Here is a 14,770-nt window from a genome sequence, read left to right as displayed (position 1 = left end):
CAAGAGTTTCCTGCAGCCTTCTCTCTGTGGGATGGAGTTATTCCACTGAGTTTTACAAACGAAGCAAAAATGACTGGTTGGAAAGGTCGGGCGCTCGGTTCGCTCACCGTTACCTCAAAGACGTGGTGGTGGAGCGTGAGCCTGGTTCGAGTTTACGGACTGGGGGTGAATGAAGAGCGTTATATTTGTAGTTGTGATGTGATATGAAACTTGCCCTGAATCCCCCATCACTCTTATAGGTGATGTAATATTTTATGCTATATGATGTTTGAGAAAAGGAATAAACGCACAAGACTTAAAAGAATATTCAACGTAACGTGCCAGTATTTAGCTCATCTTCCTTTTTAAGTTAATAAATCTTTTCCTGTTTTGACCTGACAGAACTTTTCCAAAAGCATCTTTGCCATCCTGCAGTCGGTGAAGGCCAGAGAGGAAGGTCGGGCCCCGGAGCAGAGACCAACACAGAACCCTGCACAGACGGTAGGAGATGAGGGCACAGCCCTTTTGAAGCTATTTCCTGAGTTCTCGTTCTGAAAAAGGAAGTTTTTCAAACTTCCTCTCACCGCTTCAGGTCTTTTTCAAGTAGGGTTTTTCATCTCGTGAAGGGTAATGAAACAGACCTCACCTTGAGCTAATAACCGTCGCTGTTTACAACCAAGACGTGATTTGGTTCGCTTTTCGTAATGTTGCAGAGATTAGCATCGTGCCCTGGATTCGGATTGGTGGGAATAAGTTTAAAAACAGGACCCAGCTTGTTTACCAGTCAGTCCACGACAATAAATGTAACTATGAACCATGGGAAAACGACTGTACGCTGTAGCGCAAGAGGAATAAACCCTTCAGGATGAACGTTCTCTAAACGTTTGCTGCTTTTACGCGGTCTTTTATTTGGACTGCGTAAAAGCAGAGTCGTGGTTTAATCAATGTTTTGTTCATAAATGCTTAAACTGTACTGTAGTTACGCTCGGCGTTCTGAACTGTCGTAAGTTTTTTTTTCGTAGGCCGTAAACTAACTCGAGTTGGTTTAGCACAAAAGTTTCTTAGCACAACTCGTAAGTTCTTTAGCACGAGCTCCACGAACACCCTTGAGGGTCGAGAGCTTCGCCAGCAAAGCTCGGCAGGTTTAGAATGAGGTATTGAGAGGAATATCTTCACGAGTTTATCATACAAGCAGGATAAACATATTGACAAACTTGACACTTTCCTGTGTGCCCACTGCCAAATAATATTAGTTTTTAAATTCCCTGAATTAGATGGAACATAACTTGTCACCTGACTCAGTCACACCAGAGTCGGAGTGCTGAGCGCGCGCTCAGACATTCATAAAAGACTATTCATATGGTAACACCACGATAATCACTTTTTTTCAGTTTCAGTTGGTTTCTCTTCCGCGGTGGGAACGCCCAATCTGTCAGCTGTGGTTTAGTCTATTTGGAGGTAAAACCTGTTTCAAGATGGCACACGGTTTTTATGTGCTTCAGATAATTCAGGACAGCAAATCGGTTCAATCTTGAGACACTGATGACGAGCGGCGCCTTTTTTAAAATTTCAACTCGATCCAGCTGAAGATAAACTCAAGTCAGGCCATCCTTAAAAAAATCCGTTTCCTGTCCACCGGGTGAGCAAAAAAATTCAGTCGGGAGGGAGGGATTTTATTTATTTTTTAAATATATTTGGATGGATAAGAAATCGCAATGCTGTGTTTGCGTTTTCTTTCAGTACTTTTTTATTACAAAAGCAGACACATTTAATAAAATGACAGTTTAATCAACTGAAACTTGTACAAAAACTAAGTTAGCATTTTAAATGCTGACTGCAACATTTGCAAAACTTTTACAAAGGTACTTAAAATGTCCGACACACGGACTTTTTGTAGTTCTAAATCGAGCGTTAGGCCTAGTTCGGATGAAATTACACTATTAAAATGATCACTGAATGATTTGTTTTTCTGAATCTTTACTATTTTGTTGTTCGCTAGAATACCATTTTGCGATTTCACACTTAAGCAAATGTTTGAAAACTCCGGATCGCCTTCCTTCATGGTGGCTGCCATTTTTTTGTGCCGCACGGCGCATGCGCAGAGCTGATTCAGTTCTATATTCTGCGCAGAATGCAGGGCTTTCCACAAGCGCCGGCTGCCGGCCACACAATTAAGTCCAGCCGGCTACTTTAATGACTATTATTTTTGTAGCCCACAGGCTCTAAATTAAATGTTTATCTAACGGACTGACAATAATGTCAAACTGAACCGCACTCATTTAAGTTGTGATTCGCGCTGTTTGTACCGATAATAACCACAAATTCCCCGCCGACTTCGTTGATCAGGGAGAGTAACTCATCCGCGGCCCGACATGCGGTGTGTGCGTGCACTCAGCGGAGGCAGTAGTGTGTCAGAGGGAACAGAAGCAGAGATGACGCTTATTTTGTCTCCGGTAAACCAGTCTTCTCTCGTTCAATTACGTGCTGGCATCAAAAGACACCGTTGGTTGTAAATGAAGCCAAACTGAGTGGTTGGAGTGTATTTTCATACACAAATGGAGAAATGTTCGCTGAGTGTTTAATTGTGTAGCCGCCACTGCAGACCGTTGTCGTTGTTAATTCATAGCATGCTCAGCTGCGTGAATGTGTCATGCACCGAAAATAAGAGATTTACAAGCCAGGAACGCCTCATGATGCAATACGCAAGAAAAGAAAAGATTTACTGCCATTTTACTTTGTATTTGAGTAAAGTGAATAAATAAATGGTCTGTGGAAAATACATTTAATCCTGGGAACTGCGTGCACAGGAGTTTATTTTGTGTTTGCTCCGCCCCCGGCTGGCTACTTATTTGTCATGGCTGGCTAGTATGAGCCTTAGTGGAAAGCCCTGGGAATGCGGAAATGTCAAGTTCGATTTTAGATTTACGAACCCGAAAAAAAAATGTAGAAAAACCGGCGTTAAAAAAAAAAAATTTCAACTGTACAAACGGCGCTCACCCGGCCGGTGGACCGGAAACGGAACATTTTTTAATAATGGCCTCAGCATAAATATTTCTTCTATTTCTGATGACCAGATGGGTTGATATGCATGCGCTGTAGTGCAGAGACAGGAAAAATGACCGAGCAGCTTTTCCAGGGTTAAAAGTATTTTCCTCAAAAGTAGTTAATTTTAATGTATTTTGAGTTTAGAGAGGAAGCGTTGGAGTGGGAGCAAAATTCAAGTAATTGAGTAACAGAGTTGATTGTGGCTCTGAGCTGAGTAAAATAGTACAATAATTTAATTTCAAGGCATACTGAAGAGTCAAATACCAGATAAATAAAGCTGTTGTAAAAATCAGTTTTTGGAATATATGTGTGTGGGGGGGAACATGACCTTACCCATTTGGACTTGACCTGATGGGATTAAGAGTTGGCAGTGAGAAGGGTTTTCACTCTTCTCATGGAATGGAATGGAAATTTTTTTTTTTTTTTTTTTTACTTTTCTCATTGAATACCCCTCCCACTGCCAGCCCTTTATCCCAAAACAATAGGACGTACACTACCGTTCAAAAGTTTGGGGTCACCCAGACAATTTTGTGTTTTCCATGAAAAGTCACACTTTTTTATTTCCCACCATAAGTTGTAAAATGAATAGAAAATATAGTCAAGACATTTTTCTGGCCATTTTGAGCATTTAATCGACCCCACAAATGTGATGCTCCAGAAACTCAATCTGCTCAAAGGAAGGTCAGTTTTATAGCTTCTCTAAAGAGCTCAACTGTTTTCAGCTGTGCTAACATGATTGTACAAGGGTTTTCTAATCATCCATTAGCTTTCTGAGGCAATGAGCAAACACATTGTACCATTAGAACACTGGAGTGAGAGTTGCTGGAAATGGGCCTCTATACACCTATGGAGATATTGCACCAAAACCCAGACATTTGCAGCTAGAATAGTCATTTAGCACATTAGCAATGTATAGAGTGGATTTCTGATTAGTTTAAAGTGATCTTCATTGAAAAGAACAGTGCTTTTCTTTCAAAAATAAATAAGGACATTTCAAAGTGACCCCAAACTTTTGAACGGTAGTGTAGTTTTTTTTTTTTTTTTTTTGACGGCCAGTTAATTGTCCAAATCAGTGGAGCAGATTTAAGTTTCTGTACTCGATCCGTTCCTCAGCCTGAACAGAATCACCTCGAGTGATCAAATCGGTTCGACACGATGGGTTAAGGTCATGTTCTTACAACAGCTTCATTTATCTGGTATTTTAAAAGTACAGTCATGACGTACACACTCCAGAGATGTTATTGTACTGAACTTGCGTTGAATACAAAAAAGTCGTATGACTTTTTTGAAAATACTGCTTAGGGTTGTTGAAATGGACATCGTTAGAGTGCCAGAAAATACCCCAGAGGGTTCATCTTTATTATGAATGCTGACTGATCATGTTTAAATATGTTTGTTGAGGGTTTTTTTTTTTAAATATACGAAAGCTGCCGAGATTCCAATGAAAAACGTTGACCATGGCAATAGATGCATTTTCACACTACGGCGGATATCAGTGTATGCACTTCCATTTCTGTTCACCGAACGCTCAATTAAAAGAAAAGGATTGGAGAAGTGAAAACTTGTGCCATCGATACCATTATTTCAACAACAGGTTGAAAGGACCATGCAAAAACGCAACAGACTTTCTTCAAATAAAGTGCAAGCTGCTTCTGATCTGATCAGCTTGTGCGAATTGTCTAATCTGTGCACTGCGGGTTTTTTTTCCACACGGTCTACAAACGTGTGGCTTATTGATTTGATAATTTAGTGGGGGTTTGAGCAGTTGATAGCGCTGAGCGGAAAAAAAAAAAAAGAGATCTCTTCTATCGAGGACACTTCAGTGGAAGTTCGTCTACATGTCGCACCTGTTGGTTACTCCTTAGTCGGCAAAACACACGTCGTCAAGCTGATATGATCAGAAGTCATCTATGAAGGTGCCGACAGTTCAAGGCTTATTATGGCTTCAGTACAAATATCCAAAGAATTAGTTTGAGTCGACGTTTCAGGGATCGACAACGGATCCTTAACGCGCACAGCAGCAGAAATTCCGCCTTCCGAGTCCCTAAGCAGTCCCTTCGTATATCAGGATGAGTCTGTGCTAAGACTTTTTTGGATTTGTGCTAAATAACCAGATCCCACTCGAGTTAACCTCTGAGCTTTGATGAAGTTGAAATAAAAATAAATTAAATACTATAAAGACAGGTTTTGATGCACAAGGGGTATGTATTTGAACAAGTATACAGATATGGCTCCGCCTACTCAATCGGGCAGAAGAAAACGTCCGTTATTGGTTAAGTCCCGAGCCGGTGCCGTATAGAAAAGTGAGGAGCTAATGGTTTAGATGAGCGCGACGTGTATAGAAATCCATGCGCGGTTAACTCGGACCTTTCCTTTGTTCCTCTTTCTTTGTAACCGTGGCAATATAAAACGCTATCAATTTCCCAGCACGTCGCTGCCATTTGTCAAGGAAATGAAGCTTGAAATGAACTCCAGCATGTTGAGAAGGAAGTGGGGAGGGGGGACTCGATTATGTCACCCACTGAAGGCCAAAGCGTTTAGACTCCCTACCTCCGAGACACGGCGCCAAGCGTGCACTGTTTATTTGCGTGAAATGCAGGCGGAGCGCGCGCTTTAAACACCTCTCGATTAGGCCTGTGCTGATACGACGTGATGTTCCACGTGGACGCTCGGTAAAAGGCTGCCCGGAATGTTTTTCTCGTGCTTCTTTGATGGAAAGCTGTTCTGTTTCAGACAAACGTAAAGTGACATCTTGCGTATTTTGCCTTTGCTGTATGACCTCGTACCCGCAGCATCTTCTTTTAGAAGGATTAAGGAAATGCAACGTATTTTGTATTAAAAAAAAAAAAGCTGGAATTAAAATGGATTTTTGGATGATTAGGAACATTTTGATTTGCTGCAATTAGAGCTGCAAGTCTCTTGGGGTATGTCTCTATTAGCTTAGCACATCTAGCCACTTCGATTTTTGCCCGTTCCTCAAGGCAAAACTGCTCCACCTCCTTCAAGTTGCGTTGGTGTGCGGCAATCTTCAAGTTATGCCGCAGATTCTCAATTGGATTGATTCGGTCATTCCAAGACATTTAAATGTTTCCATTTAAACCTCTCCAGTGTAGCTTTAGCGTTGTGTTTCGGGTCGTTGTCCTGCTGGACCGTGAACCTTCGTCCCAGTCTCAAACCTCTGGCCGACTCAAACAGGTTTTCCTCCAGAATTGCCCTGTATTTAGTGCCATCCATCTTTTCTTCAGTCCTGACCAGCTTTCCTGTCCCTGCAGATGAAAAATATCCCCACAGCATGATGCTGCCACCACCATGCTTCACTGTAGGAATGGTGTTCTCAGGGTGTTGGGTTTACGCCACATGTGGTATTTCCCATGATGGCCAAAAAGATCAATTTTAGTCTCATTTGACCAGAGAATCTTCTTCAAAGTGTTTAGGGAGTCTGCCGCATGCTGTTGGGTTGCATCTCTGATTAATGCCCTCCTTGCCCGGTCTGTGAGTTTTGGTGGGCGGGGCCTTCTCTTGTCCGGTTTGTAGTGGTGCCATATATTCTTTCCATTTTGCTGTAATGGATTTACTGGTGCTTCATGGGATATTTTTTTTTTTTTATAACCCAACCCTGATCTATACTTCCCCACAGCTTTGTCTCTGACCTGTTTGGAGGCTCGTTGGTTTTCGTGTTGCAGAGTCAGGGTCCTTCCAGAACAGGTTGATTTCTACAGACATCATGCACTGTAAAATATAATAAGTTGACTTTACTTAAAAAAAAAATATGCAAAGTCGTTGCCTCAAAAAAAGTCATTTATGTTGATTTAGATAAATTAGATTGGGTTAACTTATTTTTTGTGAGTTTGCAGTACTCAAATTAACTTAGATTAGTTTGATTACATTAACTTATTTATTTTGAGTTTGCAGTACTCATCTTATATAATTTTCAATTTACTCAAATCAATGGCTTTCAGATATCTTTTTTCATAAATTTAACTTAATATTCATGAATTCCATTGATTTGAGTACTGTAAACTTAAAATAAATAAGTTAATGTAATCAAAATTATATAAGATGAGTACTGCAAACTCACAATAAATAAGTTAATGTAATCAAATTAATATAAGTTTGTGAGTACTGCAAACTCAAAATAAATAAGTTAATGTAATCAAACTAATCTAAGTTAATTTGAGTACTGCAAACTCACAAAAAATAAGTTAACCCAATCTAATTTATCTAAATCAACATAAATGACTTTTTTTGAGGCAACGACTTTGCATATTTTTTTAAGTAAAGTCAACTTATTATATTTTAGTGTGTGACACTTTGATTGCACACAGGTGGATCTTAATCAACTAATTATGCGAGTTATGAAGTGAATTGGGCGGACCAGCTCTTCTGTAGGGGGCGAATACTTATGCACACACCAGATTTCTGTTTTTTTTTTTTTTTTTCCATCTTGTCACAATTTAAAAAAAAAAAAAAAAAAGCACCGTTAAAGTGGTCGGCATGTCGTGTAAATCAAATGGTGCTAACCCTCCAAAAATCATTTATAATTCCAGCTTGTAATGCGACAAAACAGGACAAACACCAAGGGGGAGGAATACTTTCGTGCAATGTGATTTCGTGCAAGCACAGATGCTTTGAGAATCACTGTTTGACATTTATTATCTACTCAAATGATTAATGACTCATAGCAGTAATGACTCATGTTTCTTTCAAGCAAATAACCTGGGGGGGAAAAAAACCCTCAACCTCCTGTTTCATGATTTTGATGAAATCAAAAATCTTTCGGTTTGAGTTGGAGACCCGCGGCTTGCGTGTCGAATCAGTTCAGCAGAAACATTGTTTTAATGTGCACAGGCTCTATTTTTATATACATGCTGTTACTTCTCTAATTTTGTTCTATATCCGTGCAGCAACTTCAATTCTTCTTTCCCTCTCTAAAGGATCCGACGATTCGGAACAAACAGCCGGTGCCAGCAGCGTACAACAGATATGATCAGGAGAGATTCAAAGGGAAAGAGGGTGAGTTGTAAACAAATTAATTTTTTTTTTAAACGTTTTTTCTTCTTTGTCCAGATTTTATTGATTTAAAAAAAAAAAAAAGTCTACAAGCTTGTCTGTGGCTTTGTAGGACATGCATAAAGGACAAAATGTATGGGTTTGAGTATTTCAGAAACCGCTGATCTCCTCCTGGGGTTTTCACACACACACACACAGTGGTTTCACACGGAATGGTGCGAAAAACACAAAAAAAAAACCCCGCTCTTGTTGATGGATGTCAAAGGGAAATGGATAGGAAGGCTATAGTAACTCGTATAATCACTCTTTGCAACCGTGGTGAGCAGAAAAGCATCTCGTAACACATTGACCCTTGAGGTGGATGAGCTACTGCAGGAGACGACCAGATCATGTTCCTCTCCTGCAGCCAAGAACAGAGATCTGAGGCTATCGGGCGCACACGACGGACAGTTGGAGATTAGTGTTAAAAAAAAAAAAATAGTATTTTGAATATATATCTGTAGATTTCTACAATTCAGAAAAATATTTTAACAAATCGTCTGCTTTCGTAAATATTTATCTTAAAATGATCTACATGATTTAAAAAAAAAAAAAAAAAGGGTTGTGGCTTAATTTATGACAATACCAATATTATATCATATCGCCCCGCCCTAAAAGGGACACGCCCTTTTTTTTTTTTTTTTTGTAAATGCTGTCGCTTTGTTGGCAAAACCTGAGCTAAGTGTCGTGCAATTAACCAGCAGCAGAGTAACTAATGCAGCTTGTGTTGCTAAGAAACCGAGACAGAGCGTAAACTCCTCCTCCTCCTCGGTCCTGAGGATGTCCGAGAGCCCGTTTCCAGTTTCACGTCTGACAAAAATAAAATATTTTGGATCTGCGTGGAATTTCGGGTGATTTTGGAATAATTTTTGGAGTTTTAGGCGTATTTTTAATATATTTATTTCCAAAGCGCGGGCACCAGAGACTCGTTCCGTAAACGTTACACGGAATCACCCCGGCGAAATCTCGGCTTCAAAATCACCGTCTCGCGTGCTTATCCGAGGGACTGGTTTAGTGAAGTGGTACAAATTTAAATATGTAGTGAAGTGTTTTTCCTTATCGAATGATTTTTTTTTTTTTTTTGTCTTACAGAAACGGAGGGATTTAAAATCGACACGATGGGAACCTACCACGGCATGACGCTGAAATCTGTGACGGTAAGACCGCAGAGCTTTTCTTCGTATCGTTGCATGACGGTTTTTGACCAGCGTTGCGTTCCTAAACGTGACCAAACTTGACCGGGGGGAACGATTCTTTTGGTCTGTCATTTTCAGTGAATTGTTAATTAATTAATTAAAATCTTTTGGCATTTCAAAGATTTGTATCCACAGGGTTCTTTACATTTTAGACACACGAGCTATAGCTAATATAGATAATGATTTAAGGATGGCAAAAAAAGCTCGCTGTAGCTCAGCATTTTTTATTATATCCTTTTTTAAATAGATTATATTGTATAAAAACTAGTTGTTTTTTTTTTTTAATTATTTGGACTTTTTTTTTTATGTATTTTTTAAATTTAATTTGGGATGTTTGATTCATGAGGGGTTGGAGATTTTTTTTTTTTTTTTTCCCCCTTTTTTAATTTGATATATAAAATGCAGGATTTTTTTTGGGGGGGAGGGGCTTGTTTTCGATGAATTTACTAGTAGAAATATTTTGGTTTTGCTCTGAATTTAGGGTGAAATTTTATTTTTTTAAATGTACTGGGCGCCATTTGGAATTTCTTGAGTAGGCTCGGGGTTTATTTTTAGAATAATTTGGACGTTTTGTTTTTCATTTCTTTGGAATCTCCTCCGTCTGACTCGTCTGCAAATATCTTTTTTTTCAGTCGCAGTAACGATCTTCAGTCGTACTGGTCAGTGTCGAATATATCGTAACTTATTATCTACCGTTACAGGATACGCATTCCTGTAGCAACGTAAAAGTCGAGGGGGAGGGGGGAAGAGCTACAAACCTTTTAATTTAATTGTGTCTGCTGTGTGAACTGAAATAGAGTTTTCCTGAAATAAAATATATAAACTAGTCAGGCTTCAGAAGGATGAATATATAGCGTGGCTCAGTGTCATCTCCGCTGCTTGGCACACGCCGAAGCGGATTAAAGGATTAATGTGTTTTTAGGTTGATTTAAAAAAAAAAATCCTTACTTTTACAATAGCATGGGGGGGGAAATGAGTTCGTGTGGTGTGACTTTTTAATATAGATACGTGCGTACTTGTAAAGCTACGGCTCCCCCAGTTTAATTCTTAAACAGTAACAGCAGGCAGGATGCCCTGACTCATCATCTCTCATCGTCCCTTTTTACTGACATGAAGTGTTGTTTGTTTTTTTTTTATATATATATATAATTATAAGCAGCTTCCCCCCCCCCCCCCCCCCCCCCCCCCCCAAAAAAAAAAGGAAAGAAAGGGATACCTGTAAACTTCGGGGTGCATAGAAAAACCTTTTTAAAAATGAAATGGTAATTAAAAAAATGAGATCTTAAACATTTCGTGCCACGGTTCTTGGAACTGTACTGCATCGTAGATAACGGAAAGGGCGGAGGATATCACACTTCAGCTCAACTGAGAAATGACAGCGTGACTATCACGTGTGATGTACATGTCAAGCTGAGAACAGACCCGAAACCTCGATTAAAAAGTGTCATCACAGCTTCTTCAGTAACAACTTCGAATCAGTACGTCTCGGTCCTGACGGAAGAGTAGGTTTATTTTGTTTTTCATCAGGTTGCGACAAGTGTTTTGTTTTTTTTTTCTCCTGAAGATAATGTGGATGATTACATAAGAGCACTTACAAACAGTATTTAATTATATTCGGGGATCCTCATGATTTTTTTTTTGTGACGCAACACAATTTTCTACCAAAAATCCTTCAGCCCGATTACGTAACGAACAAGAATCCCCAGCAGTCACCTGAGTGGGAACCCCGACAACTGAACCTAAAAATGACCGTCTCGCTTTCATGGAGACTGGGGATGAACCCCAGTTTTGCCCCTATGAGGCGACCCCGCGTTAGTGTTCTTCGCAGTCTGTCCTTTGACCGTTTTGCAGGCTCGATCCTTGTTTTTCTGAAGGTGCTGCCAGTACTTGAGCAGCTCGCTCGGACGGAACTCGTGCGAGGTGATGAGCTGGCTGTATTTGCAGCTGGAATAAGAAACCTTCCAGTGATTGAAAAGAAACTCGTTGGGCGGCAGCATGGGTTCTATGTTCAGTTTCGAGAGACAGAGTCCCACGTAGACGTCTTCCAGGTGCAGCCTGCGTATACTCAGGGAAGTGGCGTAGATCCTCTTTGCCATGTCCCCGGAGAAAACGTACCCGGTCCCCGAGCAAAACGTCGGGTAACTTCCGCTGGGGTACAGCTCTGGCGGCATGTACCATTTGCTGTCCTTGTTTCGGTTGGGCTTGTAGCCTCGCATGAGGTACCCGGTGAAGTACATCTCCCTGGGAATGTTGGCTTTGAGGAGTTTCTGGATGAGATATTCGGTGTTGACGAACATATCGCTGTCCACTTTCATAACGTACTTGGCGGTTGGACAGTACCTCGACACCCAGTGCATCCCCATCAGCGTCTTGATGGTGAGGTTGTAGTAGGAGTCGACGTAATCCTGCTGGATCATGTCATGATGGTGTTGACTTTCTGCCCTGAGGGAACGCTGCTGAAGGTCGCGCGTCCCGGGATCCCGCGTCGCGTTTTTCACGCCCAAGAGAAAGAGGCGTACTATTCCTTCAGCTATGCTTTCGTTGCCCCACGTCTTCCTTATGGCGTCCCTGGCTTCGGAATTGTGGGACTCGACCGGGATCAGGAGCACGAGGAAAGTGTTGTTTTTCCTGCACTTGTCCGGTTCGTTGATGACGTACTTGTAGGGTTCTACTTTAAGGATGCTTTCCGCGTTTTCTTCCTTGGCTAAACTCCGATTCGATCCCACCGAGGTCCTGAACACCGGCTGAGTAGAAAAAAGGGTCCCGTTTGCCAGGAACCTCGTCGGCGAAGGAGGCGGCGTCGCTACTGCTACCGCTTCTTTCTTGAAGGTCGGCTCGACCATGACGCGGCTTTTCACCCTCGTTAGCCAGATGCGTTGAATGAAGATGATCAGAACGACGCATCCCAGCAAAGTGAGTAATCCTGCTATTCGTGCGTAGCAATGCCGACGCCTGCACTGCATGGTGGTTCTGCTGCTCTGGTCCGTTCAGGCGATGAAAGACCTGCAGGCAGAGGAAAGCTTGTTTATTTCAGTCAAAAAAAAAAAAAAGACAACACTGGTGAAGTTGTGGTCACGTTGCATCACCGCTTTAAAGAGGAAGGACACCAGGGTAGTAACGGCATGCCGGAAGATCGTGCCGCTTTATCATCATGAGGAGATAAAACTTGCGCAGGCCGGAATATTAAACTAAATCTGTCTGTATGAACTCGGGAAGTGACCTAAGACGTCATGTAAAATTCTCCCATCCCTCCTTCTGACTTTGCCTCGATAGCTAGCTGATGGAATTTGTACCCCTGCAGCGAGGCCCGAGCTGCCTTTTGTAGTCGCCCTTTATTCGAATGCCGCCCACACTGTAGGCTTCTGCATGACTGAACGGGGCCGATTGATTTCCAGCTCTTCTGAAAGGTCGAATGTGACACGTCGTCAGTCAGGGAAATGTCTCCAGGCTCATTTATTCACACAGCTCGACAGTTCTGCTACGGTCACCGTACACACGCCGGCGTTATTCACGCCTCTCCTGCTGTGCAGGCGGACGCGAGCGTCACGAGTCGTGCGTTTTACACGGCATGGGTGCGAGAATAAGGGCAATAACGACAGTGTTCTGGCTGGAGGTGCGATATGCTCGACAGCAGGGGTTTTAAAAGCCTTTTTTTTTTTTAAATAGCGTGATGTTTAAAAATGTCGTAGGCGTCATAGTTTTTTCTTTTTGTGACGCCTTTTATTGAGTGGGCTGAAAGCTACTGAATTCGAATCAGTCTTCGGTTTTTTTTTTTTTAAGTAGAACAATAAATTTAAAACCATGTGGCTTTCAATTCACTATTTCTTCCTGCTTCACCATGATGCAATACAAGATACTACGTCATGTGCAATCAAATGGTGGGCTTTCGCCGTTTGCGCAAGAGGAAAAACGGCGGACGCGAATGAAACGTGAAAGAGTTATACGAAGGAAAGGAAGTGCAATAAATATCGGCACTCAGCGAGCACCTCGCTGTTCGTTTAGCGACAGAACACCTGCGCATGCGTGCACGCGCACACGGGCTTCCTCTGTCTGCACCCTCCAGCTTTTCACTATAGTTTAGGAGAAGAAATGCGGTTTGTACATCTTGAAGAACGTTGCGGTTTCATGATCTTGCTGAGACATGACCTGGTTTTGTTTTTATGCTTCCGTTAATGGTTTCGTTATTGTGACTTGGGTTTTTTTTTTTTTTTGGCGTGATGGATTATTGTGGCTGTCGTAAGAGCGCACACGCAGATGTTCGGTGAGCTCTTCCGAAGTGAGATCCCTTTCGTTTTTAATTTAACGCCACGGGTTTGGACCATGTTTAAACGAGCAGTTTGGATCAGACCATATCAGGGTGCCGGGGTGGGGGCAATTTTCCCTTTCTTCTACTTCCTCAGTGAACGAGCGCGTCATGGAAACCTTCCTGCACAACTCAGGAAGATGATCCGTAGCCGTCCTTTAAACTCAGCTTTTGTATTTATTTCGACGCAAGCTCTCTCGGGTTTATCTACGGTATCATCGACACGCAAAACTCGCCTGCTGCGGACAGTCTGACTCTCTCTGCAGCCCACAGCTGCCCGAGTCCGAACAAAGAGCTGCTTGTAGCCACGAAGAACCCGAAGGCAGGAGTAAAGGCCAAAGGTAACGGGTGGCGGTGATGGATGGGGTGGGGACACACGTGTGCGCACCCCCCCCCCCCCCCCCCCCCCCCCCCCCCCCGTTTCTGCTTTCTAGTTTTTAGTGTGTCCAGATTATTTTAGGATCTCGCTTCCGTTTCGCTTTCAGTCGCACAAAACCCGAAGCTGAGGGGCTCGTACGGTTACAGACAGCTTTGAGTTCAAGTCCCTGCCTACGGAGTCGAGCCGCTCAGTGACCTGGATTTCAGTCAGACTTCGCTGTGGCGAAACGTGAGAACGTTTTTCACCGTGCTAAAAAGGGTTTTGATCTTCCATCGCCGCCTTATAGGGTCCTAACGCCAGCAAGACGTCGAGTCTCGGCTTTTCCCTTCCAACACTTTTCAGGAACGCTCCTTCCTCATTGATGAACAGCTGGCGTGTCTCTTCCACGATTTTTTTTTTCCCTTAAATAATGCATGCGAAGTCAAGTCTTTTAAAGCTAGACGGCCTTTCGATTTCATAAAATCGTTCTAATTTAGTTCCGTCTGAAACGTCATCTTTGTGAGATGTTTATTCCTGGAGCATCTCACAAAAATGGCGAAGTTCTTTAAAGGGTTTACCTTTGTTCTGTAGCTAAACGAGCAGCTGATCGCACCGAGGTGTTCGCTGAGCGCCGATTTATTTTATTAGTTTGATATTTCCTGCGTTTCTTTTCTTTCCGTTACTGTAGTCGCATACTCGCGTCCTCCATTTTTTTCTCCCTCTCCTGTTTCTAATTTGTATCCCACAATGCCTTGCGCAAACGGGGAAAGCCCACCACGTGATGCATGGTGACGAAGTATTGCATCATGGTGAAGCAGGAAAAAAAATAGCGGAGAATTT

The 14,770-nt window shown here is 42.1% G+C and overlaps 2 protein-coding genes across 3 annotated transcripts in view; one reads left to right on the top strand and one right to left on the bottom strand.

Annotated features, from left to right (window-relative positions):
* cdc73 (cell division cycle 73, Paf1/RNA polymerase II complex component, homolog (S. cerevisiae)) overlaps nt 1–14,770 on the top strand; it is a 104,826-nt gene that overhangs the window by 25,830 nt on the left and 64,226 nt on the right. Inside the window, exons 8-10 of the mRNA XM_060928484.1 lie at nt 382–480; nt 7,959–8,037; nt 9,166–9,230. Coding sequence (XP_060784467.1) covers nt 382–480; nt 7,959–8,037; nt 9,166–9,230 — 243 coding nt within the window. The remainder of the gene's footprint in view (nt 1–381; nt 481–7,958; nt 8,038–9,165; nt 9,231–14,770) is intronic.
* LOC132891040 (beta-1,3-galactosyltransferase 2-like) overlaps nt 10,492–14,770 on the bottom strand; it is a 62,534-nt gene continuing 58,255 nt past the window's right edge. For both annotated transcript variants that reach the window (XM_060928505.1, XM_060928498.1), the window contains exon 2: nt 10,492–12,272. In XM_060928505.1, the coding sequence (XP_060784488.1) occupies nt 11,030–12,232 (1,203 nt within the window). In that variant the 5' untranslated portion in view covers nt 12,233–12,272 and the 3' untranslated portion in view covers nt 10,492–11,029. The remainder of the gene's footprint in view (nt 12,273–14,770) is intronic.

This window comes from Neoarius graeffei, chromosome 1 (genome assembly GCF_027579695.1).
Source record: "Neoarius graeffei isolate fNeoGra1 chromosome 1, fNeoGra1.pri, whole genome shotgun sequence".
Taxonomy (NCBI): Eukaryota; Metazoa; Chordata; class Actinopteri; order Siluriformes; family Ariidae; genus Neoarius; species Neoarius graeffei.
Note: the sequence above shows the minus strand (reverse complement) of the source record. Positions and strands in the feature narration are given on the sequence as shown.